The 15,030-nt window shown below is 44.8% G+C and overlaps 1 protein-coding gene across 1 annotated transcript; it reads left to right on the top strand.

Moving 5' to 3' along the window:
• Positions 1-373: 373 nt before the first annotated feature.
• On the top strand, positions 374-14,762 carry pcif1 (phosphorylated CTD interacting factor 1). The gene is made up of 16 exons (XM_070846106.1): positions 374-446; positions 4,319-4,477; positions 4,594-4,718; positions 6,360-6,485; positions 6,606-6,739; positions 6,846-7,000; positions 7,530-7,677; positions 7,846-7,929; positions 8,042-8,141; positions 9,357-9,516; positions 9,613-9,782; positions 9,976-10,062; positions 10,173-10,357; positions 10,765-10,858; positions 11,202-11,377; positions 11,744-14,762. Exons 2-16 carry the CDS (start codon positions 4,351-4,353, stop codon positions 12,069-12,071), a joined length of 2,199 nt encoding a protein of 732 aa, XP_070702207.1. The 5' UTR covers positions 374-446; positions 4,319-4,350; the 3' UTR covers positions 12,072-14,762.
• The last annotated feature ends 268 nt before the right edge of the window (positions 14,763-15,030 follow it).

Here is a 15,030-nt window from a genome sequence, read left to right as displayed (position 1 = left end):
TTTCAAACTTAAATGTTTCATAGCACTGTTGAAATATGGTAATAGCCTACATGGACAGAATTCCTACAGTTACTTCAAACTCCAGTTGACAAAACAATAAACTTTGTAGCTGTTGTGGAGCTTTCGATCATATCACATGATCTTCCTCCGCAGAGGGCGTATGGATATGCAGATGTTAGAATTCCCATTTTTTCTGAAAACTAGTCAATTTTCCAACGATGGGAATTTGTATTTGAGTACAATAAATCGGTTCCACCAGTTTGACCTGCTCAACATGGCGGCAGGAACAGGACATCTCGGAACAGGAAGCGAGGCAATAGCTGCGCCTGCGCAGTGGCTCACCCCGCGTCCCTGTAAAGATGTCTGAGCAGGCGGGGAGGGAGCGGAGCGGAGGACCCGAAACAAACGGACGGAACCTACGATTCTCCGCAATTTAACCGGTGAAGGTAAGGGCAGGCGGTCCCGTAGAACCGCTCTGACGGCACCGACCCGTTGCGGAATGTTTCAGCCTTCAGGTGGACCAGACAAACAGTGCACAGGGAGGCTGAGTCTGTAGTAATGAGCAGAAATTCTGTGCAGGACGCGCAGCACTGTGGCAGGGGCGTGTCCGCCATCTTGTCTGAGAAGTGGCGCCTAAACAGCAGTTGTCGCTCCGAGCGGAGACTGAGCGGGCCGCGCAAAATGGCCGTTAATGACGGGATCTAAAGGCGTCCCGTTTTCCGTTTTAGTGTTTTAAATCACGTTGGGCTGGTTTGGCCCCGCCGTGGACTGTTACGGAGAGCTGCTGTGACCGTGTCTTCGGCTCGGGCTCCGGCGGAGCAGCCGCAGCTTTTTGTTGTCCTCCCCCCTCTCCTCCCCCTTCTCTTCTCCTCCTCCGTGTTTGTTTGGAAACGCTGCCAGGCGCATGCGTGCAACCATAGCGCTCGTTTCTGCGTATGAGCGAGAAAACATCCAGGATTCACTTAATTTATACACGCAGCGTTTTAATTTCACAGCAGATTCACACAGACACGGTGTTATCTGGTTGTCCGAGTCTTCGGTCACAGTCAAACTCTCATATCGTTCAGTTTGCCGCCTTCTGCCGTCACACCGCCACATCCAGACGGTCTGTGATAAACAGCTCGGCCTGGACCTTCGTGTTGTCAACGAGCTGAAACAGACTCGCAGGTCCAGCCAGTGTGTCCGTTCACTCAGCGGTCTGTACGGCAGACTGACCCCGTCCGTCTTTACAGTCATACACTTTCTCTTCTTCTTCTTCCACTTCATAAGGCTGCGACTGAGCGTGTTGTTGACTCATCTGTGCGTTTTCTTAATCTTCTCTTCTGTCTGTTTACTGTGACAGAAAAAAAAAACAGCCAGTTTCGGTCCGAGCTCACGTCCAAAACGTTCAGGTTACTGTGATGTTTAAGCACCAAGATCATGTTTGGCATTTTTACTTCTAAAACGCATTGATCGCAATAGCGCCGTATTCATTTCCTATCGATCAATAAATCCATCAAACTGTTTCAGCTCTGGTTGAGTTTATCATCCTACCGAGAGGATTCTGTTCTAAGCAGAAGCTACTTTATGTTAGTTTAACACACAACCAGTGTGGAAACGAAGATCTAATTACATTAAAACAATAAACTTTTCTAGTTATAACCTGAGACATGGTTTTGTCATCATAACTAATTACTTGATTTGATCGGCTTGTAAAGGATCCTTCAAATTGATCTGCAGCTGTGTTTATGATAGACTGTGTTTATGTTTTCAAGAGCCAAAGCCAGGTTCTTCAATGTGTCACCTTTTTCTAGACAAAACCACGAATCAGTTAATCTCAAAAGTGATCGGCAGATGAATTGTTAATAAAAACTAATAAAATCAGTTATAATGTAAAGGCTGTAAAACATTATTAAATAGTAAATGTGACCCACTGGTTTGGCAGTAATGCTTAAAACATGACTGAGTCAATGACGATTTCTGATCATTAATCAAGTAATCGTCACCAGCACTCATTTTGTCAAAGCATCTGGTATATTTTCCCAACAGCTGAGTGAGGATCTGATGTGACACACGTCATTGTGACAGAGTCTCTGCCGTCGGACCTGTTCATTCTCATGCCACATTATTATTTGTCTTGCGGTCACTGTTTCATGCGAAGGAAATTAACATCAGTTTGCATTAGACTGTTCATCTTATTAGATTGTTGTAGGACGTGAATGTTCAGTCTTGTAGTTTTATCACCTGTCATCTCAGGAAGAGTGTGGTCTGATCAGTAACCGTAAAACAAAGTCTCCATTACAGCAAGACAAACTGATATTTACACTGTGAAATGTAGAGGTGAAACAATGAGCAAATCAATTGATTGGCACATCATTAATCAGGAGCTTTTTTTTGATAATAGAAGCTTTTCCACTGTTAGGATATTCTGATGTTTTAAATGACCGTTAGGGATGAACCGATACCATTTTGTGTCAGACCAAGTACAAATACTTACATTTGGGTACTTGCTGATACAGAGTACTGATACAAGAACTCAATAATACCATCACAGTACACAGTGTCCATCACAATACTATTACACATGTGTCAGTTGTCACTCTGCTGTCGCTTAGATGTCAGGTGTCACAGGAGGAACTGATATAACAAAGTTATTATTGGTTAAGAGTGTATTGTTGCTTCTCTTGATTTCAAAACCAGTGAAACCATAACCAGCTTGGTGGAAGTAATTTCATAAAATTAATGAAAAAATAAAAACTAGATCATGGCTGCTCACCGTGATGCACTGGGCAGCCACCCGACCCCCAAAAATGCGTGTTCATTAACCACTCGAACCCTTCCCACCCAAACTGCCAAATTTATGCCTTAAAATAGCACAATTGTCAAGACTGAGACAAGGACAGAGACGACACATGGGCTGAGAGCTGTGATGCTTTCCTGTGTTTGAGAGAGAGTGACAGAGCGGCGAAGGGAAGGTGGGCTACTGCACACAATGTTTCTCTATTTTATGAAATGCGGAATGCTGCTTTTGCAGTGTTTGACCCGTCTGCCCGAAACCACCTGACGGGTGGGTCGACCTCGTGCATCACTGCTGGTATTGGTTGTCCTAAAGGTATTGGGTGAGGTTGCGTCAGGGAAGTGTTACAAGTGCATTTGCGTACAATAGGATCCGATATTGTATAAATATTGGTGCATCCCTAAACTAAACACGAAAGTGGATATTTTGGGGTTTAATTTGAAATTCTGAGAAACTGAGACGGACATTTCTGTAAAATAATGAAAATTACGGAGCCCCAGAGGGGCCATGGAAAGAAAAAACATATATTGGGGCTACATTTTACTGAAGTGAGTGTTCGAAATGCCATTGCTTGTAAAGGAGACACAATTCGTGGCCACATTTTGATTAATTTGTGGAAACAAGATAAGTGTTCGTACAGAGAGCCAGCGCATTTCTGATCGAAATACAGGCTGCCCTCAGGGGCTGCTTTGACACTGACCTCTCCCAAACTGTGAGCCGGACCAGTAGCGCCTCATGCGTAATGTGATTCTGCTCTGGAGGCTTCTGCTGAGCCCCTGATGTTTTCCTTGGGGAGCACTCCAGAGCGAACAGCGGAGGCTCTAGGTGGACTCCTCTCTTCTAGTGAAGTAACCTGTTGACCACCTCGCACACTGGCACATATCCCGGGGGCCGGCCCATTGGTGAGCCGTAGTGGGCTGTCAAAGAAAATCCCCTAAGTCTTTACCCCCCTTCTGGCCCTGTCTGTCTCTGTACTGGCCTTCTTTGTGAGCCTGTCAAACAGGGTCTATATAAGACCGTGCTGTTTGGGTGTCCTGACCCAGTGCAGGCAGCACTGACAGCAGGCATACGGTTATTTGATGTGTTGTGGTTGTTATGTAGACTTACCAAGTCACAGTTGCCGTTGCTCATGTTAAAGTGTTCTCTGGAGCAAGCCCATGGGGGGGTTCTGCCGAGTGAATAGAGCAGAAGCCTGCGGAGAGGGTAATACACACAAGACACTGCCGTACCGGCTCACAGTCTCAGGGACGTCTGTGTGACAGTGATGTGATGCGCAAATCCTAAAATTCATCAAGACACATTGTATCTCGTGCATACAACAGTATTGTGACTGCTCAGTGTAGTAAAATGTGGCCTCTATGTATATATATATATATTTTTTTCCTCACAGTTGCTGTTTATGAGCTCAGTAGAGGATAATCATTATTGTTCATCATCATCACAATTGTTTTAAATGAGGATCCTTCAGCAACATGTTCACCAAGTCTCACCAACTTAAGTTCTCATCACTGTTTTATACTGAAAGTGTGTCTTCCTGTCCAGGCAGGTCGATGTCATTCTGACGAGCCGCTGAGATGTCCAATGACAGCCAGGGATCGGTGAGGGGGGAGGCGGCCACGATGCCGGTGCCCTCCGTCGCCGCCTCCTCTCAGGGACCGCCCCTTTCTCCGTCCACCACCTCTAAACCACCTGAGCTCCCAGGTACACCTGCCTGTCTCTCTGTCTGTCTGTCTGTCTGTCTGTCACTTGTCTGCCTGAGCTCCCTGTCTGTCAGCGCTCCTGGCTACATCTGTCTGTCTCTCTGCCCTGTGTGACAGATGAACTGGTCCAGGCTGGATGGGCGAAGTGCTGGTCTCGGAGGGAGAACCGGCCGTATTATTTCAACAGATTCACCAATCAGAGCCTGTGGGAGGTGCCGGTGCTGGGTCAGCATGATGTCATTGTGAGTAATGTCACTGTGTCCGTTTTAATGATCTCAACGATCCACAGCAGAGGTTTTTCAAACTGCGATGCCTCACCAGGAGGGAGACAAAGGTCTGTTTTTCAGATTGATAACTCGCTTAAAAGTGACATTATGCTCATTGTCGGGTTCATACTTTGATCTGGGGGTCAGACGAGAATATTTTTACTTGATAAAATGTCTTTCTGAATGTTCTGTTTTAGCTCTGGTCTCTTTTAAGGCAGCCCTCCGTAAAAGCCCAGTCTGCTCTGATTGGTCAGCTCCCACAAGCCTGAGCAGGCACAACTCCTTAAAGTAGCTCTATCTGTGTTTCCGAAGCTGAAACAGATTAGCTGTGCAACATGTTAACATCAAGTTCAACAGGCTAACCTGCCAAATAAACAAAAAAAACAATGTCAGACACAGCAAAACATATTACTTCCAAGACTGGAGTCGGGCCACGGACAACTGAGTTTGTGCAGTTACCAGCTCTCGTTAAAATAGCGGTCCTGAGTAAAATCAAATCACATTTCCATTCAAAATAAAGTAAATGCTCTCAGTCTTCACTTCCTCAGAAGGTGGGAGGACATGAAGACTGACAGAACAGTTTGCGTGGTTTGCTCGTTCTCTCTCTCTCTCTTAGTTTTACCGTGGTTAGTGTTGATGAGATGGCGAACAGCGCCGTGAATTCAGCTCTGTTAGCATTATCAAACAGGAGCTACGCTAGCCTTGAATGGGCGTCATATACAACATGAACTGTATGATGCTGTGTTAGTAACAAAACACTGTTGCTGTTGCACTTACTCTATCCTCAGCCATCTGTTTCGCCCCTTTTGTTGGCTTTGGTTGTTTTTTCCACATTCTTTTCGGGATCCTGATGTATGTCTCCAGCACTCCCAGGTCCATATGTAGCCGAAAGCTTTCATGTTGCGTTGCACGTGCCCCTTCCTCTGCAGATTCAGCAACTTTATCCAAAAGAAAATAGCTTCTGTGAAATACGGTGCAGCACAATGACTCCAGCTCCATATACTGCAGCAGCACCAACATTTAGTCTCGGCACGGAATGGTTATGGGTGACTATTCTCACCAGCTGGCTGAGCTTGACTCTCAGCTGTGGCAGCCTCTTCCTGCTCTGTACACTGTAACTTCTCAGCACTGTATTCTAGCTCATGTAAGTGTCCCCAAATGTCTGATTACAGCATTGGACAAATGAAAATAGTTTTCCACCAGAACATTGCCTTCTGTCATGATCTTCCAGTGCTTGCTTTGATTTTGGAGTGGTAAGGATTTGGGCATAAGAAAAATTGCAGAACAGTACAGTCTGTAGTTTGAACAACAGCCCCAGAGGAACATTAGAGGAGGGGCTCCAGGTGCTGGCAACATGGAGGAAAGTGAAACATTGTTCATTTATATGTACTGCCCACATTGTAATGACACAAAGCTGGTTGAATATTGGCAATGTATCCTTTTTAACAATTGATAGTTTGACACCTGACTGTCCTATTGTGTAAAACAGTAAAGTACTTTGGCTTTATCTTATCTGAACTTTACAGATTAATATGTAGTGCATACTGTATCCAGTAAGTAAGCCTGGAACTGAGACCCAGCAGTTACCTGTCTGTCTGTCTGTCTGTTTGTTTGCAGTCCGATCCTTTGGGCCTAAATGCGGCTCCAGCAGAGGGTGCTGACACTAACCTTGGCAATGGTCAGAGGAAAAGGAGAAGCTCTGAGGAGCAGGGGTCGGGGCCTAACAGCTTCAAACGAGCCAAGGTAGAACTGCCCTCTTACAACTAAATCATAACACACACCTGTTCTGATGTGCAGTGGATTGTGGGAAACTGCGTCTTCTAGCTTTGTGTAAACTGAAGAGGTTTGTCTGTCTGTCTCCAGGTGGAGCCCACCACTCCCATCTCTCCCAGCACCCCCGGGGTCAAACCCTGGAGCTCGGCACCCGAGGACAAACAGACCCAACCAGCCACCCCCACGACCCCAAGCCCCGCCCCTGCTCCGTACAGACCAGCTGTGTGAGTACTGTGGCCAAGCCCCTTCCAGTTAGCCTCTTCTGCATCTGTGTTGCATTGTATTTTTAAAGGTTATATTGCTGAAGTTGTTTATCACTGTTGTTTTCAGTATCTACTGGGATCTGGACATCCAGACCAATGCTGTGATCAGAGAGCGCCCCCCTGCAAACCACCTGCCTCCCCACCCTGAGATCGAGCTGCAGAGAGCTCAGCTGGTCACCAAACTTAGGCAACACTACCACGAACTGTGCCACCAGAGAGAAGGTACCATTTTACCTGACAGTGTTATTTACTGCTCATTAACTGGTTATGTTGCTGTGGTTTGGAGTTCTCATTAGAAAGGAAAATGTGAGAAAGACAGTAATTGAGTTGCTAGTTTCACGTAAGTGAAATGGGAGTGGGTACACTGCCACTTTGGACAGCTTAACTGATTAAAACTAAAATAAATGAATGAAGAATTTGGGGGAGGGAGGTTTGGGGTAGCCAATGGTCATTAGAAGTTACTGTGTGTTGGTGGTGGTGGGGGTAAACTTGTGACTTAACCAGGGTCTTGTTGGTCTTGACTTGGGACTTGACAGTCGTGACCAGAGACTTGAGGGTCGTGATCAGGATTCGACTGCTGTGACTGTGGACTTGACAATCTTGACTTGGGGCTTGAGATTTGACCAGGGACTTGTTTGACTTGAAATGGGATTTGTTGGTCAAGTAGAAGCTGAACTACACCCAAGAATTATTACCTTCTGTAAGTGCATGTGCTGGATGTAAACACGTTGGACGTCTGTCTGTGGTGCAGGTATTGATCCGCCCCGGGAGTCGTTCAACCGTTGGCTACTGGAGAGGAAAGTGATTGACAAAGGCCAAGACCCCTTATTGCCGAGTGACTGTGACCCCGTCATCTCCCCGTCCATGTTCAGAGAGGTCATGAATGACATTCCCATCAGGTACCTGACTGCCATGTTAAAATTGGCAAACTCAAATGTCTGTATTGAAAATGTGTCACCTTAAACCTGGAATGGGCGTTATCACTATAAAAAAGTTTAAATGTTTTGATCATTATCTCTTTTCATACATTGGTCATATATTAATATCTGTGTGTGTGCGTCTCTCAGGTTGTCACGTATTAAGTACAAAGAAGAGGCCCGGAAGCTGCTGTTTAAATATGCTGAAGCCGCCAAGAAGATGATTGATTCCAGGTAGGTCACAACAGAAGACGTAACTGACGTATATCATTAAAGTTTTATCCTGCTGACAGTCAGCCAGTGTGCAGGCTGATATTGAGGGAGCTTTGTCCTCTGACCTGTGCAGGAATGCAAGTCCAGAGAGCAGGAAAGTGGTAAAGTGGAACGCTGAAGACACCATGAACTGGCTGCGCCGAGATCACTCCGCCAGCAAGGAAGACTACATGGTAAACTCTGACTATTAACTACTTCTCTGTACTGTGTGTATTTTAATCAAGATGTTTAGTCTCGGGCTGTAATGTCCATAATAAATACCATGTGCGGGTGCACAATGGTTCATAAGTGTGCCTGGTTCCAGCGGATCTGAGGTAAAAGATAAACAGCTGAATTTGCGACTGTATCAGCTGAAGCAAGCTGAGGAAGCTGTCTTCTCAGCTTGGTTGGACCAGGGGACTTGTGAAGCAGCAGACAGGTATCAGAGGGCCAGAAGAACTGCTGCCTCTGGGGTGTTCATACCGGCAGGAGAAATGCTGACCCTGGAAAAACTGTTAGATAGTGACCGTGCCTGTGGACTGGCAGACCAGGGTGGTGGTTCCTAATTTTTCTTAAAGGCGTACTCAAGGGTGTACTCTGACTATTGAGGTTGCATGCTGCTCAACCCTGTAGGGAAGACTTTTCTCAGGCAACTGGAAAGGAGACTCTGGCTGATCGTTGAACCTCAGGTTCAGGAGGACTGAGTTGGATTCTGTCAGCTTTATACCTTTATGTATCTAGTCTACACGTCATTTGTGTACTTCGAGAAGGCTTATGAGTATGTCGCCCAAGGTATCTTGTAGGGGTGCTGTGGGAGAATGGGATGTTGGGGCCATTAACATCAGCTTTTCCTCTCCTTGTATAACGGGTGAGAGCTGCATTCACGTCAGGACTCCGCCAGGGTTGTTTCATAATCTGAAGGGGCAGCTGAGATATGAAGAAAGGCAACTTCACACTTTTGCAAGTGTGAAGTGGTTGGACTGAAAGTCAGCACCCAGTCTGAGGTCACAAGTGAAGGAGTATCAGGTTCTTGTTCACCAATGACGGTGACATGGAGCCATGGAGATCAAGATGCTGAGTTGTTAGCAGTTACATTAACAGTGTACCTGACCGTCATGCATCAGAGAGCCCAAAGGTGAAGGTCTGTATTTACTGGCTGCTCTGCATTCCAACGGTCACTTGTGGTCGTGACTGGAAGATTGATAATGCAGATGAAAACAGCAGAAAGGAGGATATCTGAACTCAGTCTCAGCAACATGATGAAGAGCTCAGATATTGGAACATGGAGCACCTCAATATCGTCCAGGAAGAGCTGGAAGAAAATGTGTTTTGTGTTCATTATAATGTGTTAATGTGTTCATTATACTTGTAATGTAAAGTAATTTCTGTGTGTGTGTGTGTGTGTCTAGGACCGTCTGGAGCACCTAAGACAACAGTGTGGTCCTCACGTCACTGCCGTCGCCAAAGACTCTGTAGAAGGAATCTGTTCCAAGATCTACCAGCTATCTGCAGAGTACAGCCGCCGCCTGAGACAGACGCACCTGAGTCTGCTGCAGGACCCCCCCACAGGTACACACACCGACATACCTGAGCCCACTGCAACACTCCAGAGGTGTCCTCCTGTCCTACGTGTGTTATTTATTTGTGTTTTTTCGGTGTGTTCAGAGGCGTGTGCATCCCCGCAGCAGTCACGGTTGGTCTACTGTTATCCAGTGCGCCTGGCGATCCCCACACCCCCCCTCCCTCGAGTCGAGCTGCACTTTGAGAACGACGTGGCCTGTTTGCGCTTCAGAGGGGAAATGGTCAAAGTCAACAGAGGTCACTTCAGCAAACTGGTCAGTGCTTATTACAGTGATGTAATTGTGACTACAGCGAATTCACATGCAGGTGTAATAGCTGGTGCCTGATTGGCTGGAGCTCAGGAAGCTACTAAATACTGTGTAGCATTAGTATCGTGTGAAATAAATCATGTGAGAAGTACATCTGTCTCTGTTTTATATCTAACTCTCTCTGTGTCTCTGTGTCCAGGAGTTGTTATACAGGTACAGCTGTGTAGATGATCCTCGATTTGAGAAGTTCCTGGCCAGAGTCTGGTGCCTCCTCAAGAGATATCAGGTCAGCTGACTCTCTGTCAACCAACCAGGACTTACTTAATCTCACTGGACTGTCTGTGTTTGGTAACAGCTCAGTTCATTTCTGAGTTAACTTGGTGTTTTTGTGTCTAGGTGATGTTTGGCAGCGGGGCTAATGAGGGGACGGGCCTGCAGGGGGCGCTACCTGTGTCGGTGTTTGAGGCATTGAATCGACAGTTTGGAGTTTCCTTTGAGTGCTTCGCCTCACCGCTCAACTGCTACTTCAAACAGTTCAGCTCCGCTTTCCCCGACACCGATGGCTTCTTTGGATCCAGCGGGTGAGACGGGCGTTAGGCACACTGTGACAGCGGTGGTCTGTCTGTCTGTATTTACCTGCGAGGTTAAACATGTCAGATACACACACACACAGAGTAAAGATCATTAAAGCCTATGTTACTGTTTATGCAGCAGTAATCACACAATATTTATAGTGAAGGATTATTATTTGTGACTTTGGCGCCTCCAATGGTAGCAAACTGTGATAGACAGACTGCATGTTTCTATACACAAACATTTGTCTTCAGAGTAAGTTACATCATCACTTCATTATCTGTCATGTGGCATTAGGCTATAATCAGTTTGAGTGTGTAGTATTACAGTGTTTGATGTCAGTATGAGTATGTAGTATTACAGTATTATTAAACCCTGTGTGTGTGTGTGTGTGTGTGTGTGTGTGTGTTTTTAGGCCGTTCCTGTCTTTCTGTCCAGTCAGTGGCTCGTTTGAAGCCAACCCTCCGTTCTGTGAAGAGCTGATGGATGCTATGGTGACGCACTTTGAGGTCAGTCCAACGTATTGTGTACTACTTTGTACCATATTGATCTGGACTATACTGGTTTGAACCAGCCTGCACCAGTCTATACCAGGCTGCTCTAGTCTGGATCAACTTGTACCTGTCTTGGCCTTCCTGTGCCATTCTGTACTCGTGCTCCAAACCTTTTCATGGATGGTATAAAGATTCTGTCACTAGCTGTAGGCTCACTGTGCTCCTCTAACCTCCGGTCTAGATACAGGAAGTTAGAGGAGGCAGCACACACTGCTAAATGGGTCCGTACAGGTCTAAACCGAACTGTTCGCTATTGTATATACAGGTCAACATATTTTCATCTGCCTGTGTCTGTTAGGAACTGTTGAATCAGTCCTCCGAGCCTCTGTCCTTCATTGTCTTCGTACCTGAGTGGCGTGACCCCGTGACCCCAGCTCTGACCCGCATGGAGGCAAGTCGATTCCTCCGCCACCAGCAGAGCGTCCCAGCCTACGAGCACGAGTATCGTTCCGGAAGTCAGCACATCTGCAAGAGGTACTTACACCACACTGTACTGCACGGTTATTACACTGTACTACACTGTACTTCAGTGATACTAAACTGATACTGCACTGTACAAATACTAGTATCGCTCTGGAAGCCAACACATCTGCAAGCAGCATTAATTCTACTACTACTATAACTACACTGTATGAACACTGAGTGTTGCTCTGGGAGTAAGAACATCTGCAGAGGAATTAATACTTCACTATAATGCAGTATTACACTGCACTATACTTTTCTACAGTAAGTATGCTCCGCAGTAATGTCATGTTTGCCCCCCAGGGATAAGATATAATACGCGGTAGCATACTGATACTCCTTGGTACTACATTAAAGTGTATCTGTGTGTATTTTCAGAGATGAGATGTACTACCGGGCAGTACATGGTACTGCAGTACTCTTCCTTCAGAACGATGCTGGTTTTGCAAAGTGGGCGCCGACTCCAGAGCGTCTGTCCGAGCTGATGGCAGCCTACCGCCCCTCTTCCTCCCGCCCCTCCTCCCTATCCTCTCCTGGCCCCGCCCACATCACCCCTGGAGACAAGGACTCCACTGCCAAGGCCACTGATAGGACGCAGAGTGGCGTGATGTCACCTGATGGCCATGACAACAACAACAACAATAACAACAGTAGCAGTAGCAGCAGCAGCAGCAGCAGTCCACAAGACAAGATGCCTGCTGTGTAGAGTGGGCAGGAGTTATCGTGTGACGCGCCCATTGACCTGGTGGAAAGTTTCTGTTTTACAGCATTAGTTTGTGCCGATCGTTGTCTCGTCTGTTGTCCCTCACCAGCACCTATAGCACACCCTCAGCATCTGTTAACATACCCACAATGCTGTTCTGTTGCCAGCAGAGGGCATGGCCCAAGTGTCCTACTCCAACCTGAGCTAATCTTTTTTTTTTGTTATTCACTAATCGTTTTTGCTTTCACTGTGTCCCCACAACGTGGTTTGTCCCCGCTCTCACGTCATCTCTCCCGATTGGTCGAAACTCTGACATCACGGCGTCTGGAGTTTTTCTTTCAGCTGCTGCTGATTCACGTCCAGGTGTGACTGCTCTCGTTGCATAGCAACAAGCACCGCAGCCAATAAGATGTAGTTAATCAGCAAGCAGCAACGTGTTGAAGCTCCAGCAATAAAAACCTTTTCATCCACCTGTGATGTCATTTGTGATGTCACTGCTCTTCTCCTCTGGAGGACTTGTGATTGGTCCCCAAACCAACAGGGCTTGGTGGTTGGTTGACAAGGCAGCTATCGTTTCTATTGGACTCGTCTTTCTTTGATGAATTGGACAGAATCCAGCAGTGTCCCGCCTCAGGCTCCGCCCCCTCGGGACGGCCTGGCATATCGGTGTACGTCCTTCAGAAGATGAACCTTTGTAGGAAACTGAGAATTCAGCGGGCAGGAGGGGGCGGAGCCTGTGCAGTGTGGTCATATTTACTGGTAGAAGGATTCAGAGTCTGAACTGGGACTCTGGACTGGTCAGCGAGGACAGACATCTGAGGTGCTTCCTCAGAGGTCCCATCAGACTTCTTGTGGTGTCTGAAGTGAAGTCCGATCAGAGATGTGACAATCAGATCTACCATGACTGAGGAGGAAGATATCTGATCAGGTATGTTTGACAGCAGGTGGAGCTGATCTTCCATGTAAAACCGAGATGCGAAGTGTGATGAGTTATTTTAGGGTTCCTGTAGCAAGGAAGGCTCGTGTTCTCATAGGCAGTGTTGGGGTTCTACGTGCACAGACGGAACCCAATTTGATCATAACATACTGCATGCTAAGAAAAAGATAAATGTTACCCAAAAAAAACTTTTTTCTCTTCATAGTGCACATTGACTCTTGCTTCAAATCTTCTGACTTTTTCGTGTAATGTCTTTTTTTCCTTGAAATGTTTGTAGTGTTTTTCCAACATTTTTCTCGTAGTACTTTTTTTTCCCCCCTAAAAACTAGACAAATTTTCTCTAAACATAACTGACACTTTTGACTTCATTGAGTCAGCAGCCCTAATACTCCACCATGGAACGTGAACTTTAGGTCTGGTACGATTCTCCACGTAATTTCTTAGTGTACGAACTTTTGGGAGATGAATCTTTGGAATGACAATTCAAAACGATGAAAAATACCCGAGGAACCATCAGCTTGACACACTTCGTAACTCGTATGCAGCAGCTGTCTGTTCTCTGATTGGCCGATGAGACATCCTATCAGGCGTCTGTCTCCGTGTGACATCAGTTTCTGCCCAAGCAGCAGCTGTGTAGATAATGTACAGTTAAACTGATATGAAGTCTGTTGATGTTATTTTCCTCATCTGCTGTTTAAACTGATTGAAAAAACAAATTTAATTGTTCTTTTTTATTTGATTTAATTTAACAATTTTTTAAAAAAGAGATGGAGATCTGTTTTCTGTATTATACAGCTTATGATAGTTTGTTTTAAACTAAACCAAAGTGTTATTAAGAATCTATATCTTGTATGTAAAAGTAGAAGTGTGTATGCATCAGTAATGCTGAAGTCTAACCAGCAGAATACTCCTCCACATTATTTTTATAATTCTCGGTTGTTTCTGTCTGTGATCTGTTTGTTTTTTTATGTTTTTTTTTTTTTTTTTTTTTGTTATTTTGAGTTTTTGTCGTGCATGAAATCTTTTGGACTCAAAACAATATTCGTATTCCTGAATGTGTTTTTCAGGCCGAGTCTTTGGGCCAAGCGCCGTCGCTACGTCATGAAAAATCACATGTAGTGTTTCTTCACCATTTTGATTTTAATTGTTGTTTTAAAATTTTAAAGGAGCAGTCCAACATTTTTGGATATCGTGTTTACTGTAAATCTGGAGTAGTTGGAAGTTGTTGTTTTTTTTTTTTTATGATGGACTTAAGCTCAGTGTCCACCTGCTTCCTTGTGCTAAGCTAGGCTAATGTTGGACTGTTCCTTTAATATTTTGGGAGAGTGAGTAACCTCGGTATTCTGTGAAACTACATTACGCTGACAAAAACAAATTGGAGATGTTTTATTGTAAATATGGGACTTGTATCTTTATGAAAGTAAAGTTCTCGTAATTATGAGATACAAACCTTGAAGTGATTTCTGTGTCCGAATTTGATAAAAGATGTGATCATAATTTTCTCATAATTGTAATTATAGTTCATAAGATGATTGTTTTATTTAAATGAAACAATTTTCTTATTTTTACAAGATCCATATCTATTAAGTTATGAATTAAGTTCTTGAAATTATGAGAAAATGATTTTATCTAATAAGTATGATGAAAGTATAATCACAAGAAAACTATCAAAATTAGGTATCCAACTTTCAGTCATACAATTAATTGAACTTTATTAATAGAATTTGAGAAAAGATCTGGTGACAGTTTTCTTGTAGTTATCACTTCTGTATCATCATTTCGTGCCTCATAATTACCAGATAAAGATCTTGTAAGCTTGAGATAAAATTTGAGATGAGTTGAGGAAAAAAAAGATATAAATTGTCATAATTACGAGAACTTTCTCTAATTTTGAGAGCAGATTCCATGACCGTTATCCTCGCATCTTGTAAACTGATTAATGCTTCATCAAAATAACAAGAAAGATCCCTCAATCAGGAATAACTAAGATTTTTGTCAGGATCACAAAAAAGGATGAAGCGACTA

This window comes from Pempheris klunzingeri, chromosome 2 (genome assembly GCF_042242105.1).
Source record: "Pempheris klunzingeri isolate RE-2024b chromosome 2, fPemKlu1.hap1, whole genome shotgun sequence".
Taxonomy (NCBI): domain Eukaryota; kingdom Metazoa; phylum Chordata; class Actinopteri; order Acropomatiformes; family Pempheridae; genus Pempheris; species Pempheris klunzingeri.
The sequence above is the reverse complement of the archived record's forward strand: the minus strand, read 5'-3'. Positions and strand labels throughout refer to the sequence as shown.

Excerpts from the sequence above, each read along its gene's own strand:
- pcif1 (XM_070846106.1), top strand. The coding sequence starts at position 4,351 with ATGTCCAATGACAGCCAGGGATCGGTGAGGGGGGAGGCGGCCACGATG. Across the intron at positions 10,063-10,172 it reads GCCTCCTCAAGAGATATCAG|GTGATGTTTGGCAGCGGGGC; the intron begins GTCAGCTGACTC and ends TTTTGTGTCTAG. Across the intron at positions 11,378-11,743 it reads AGTCAGCACATCTGCAAGAG|AGATGAGATGTACTACCGGG; the intron begins GTACTTACACCA and ends GTGTATTTTCAG.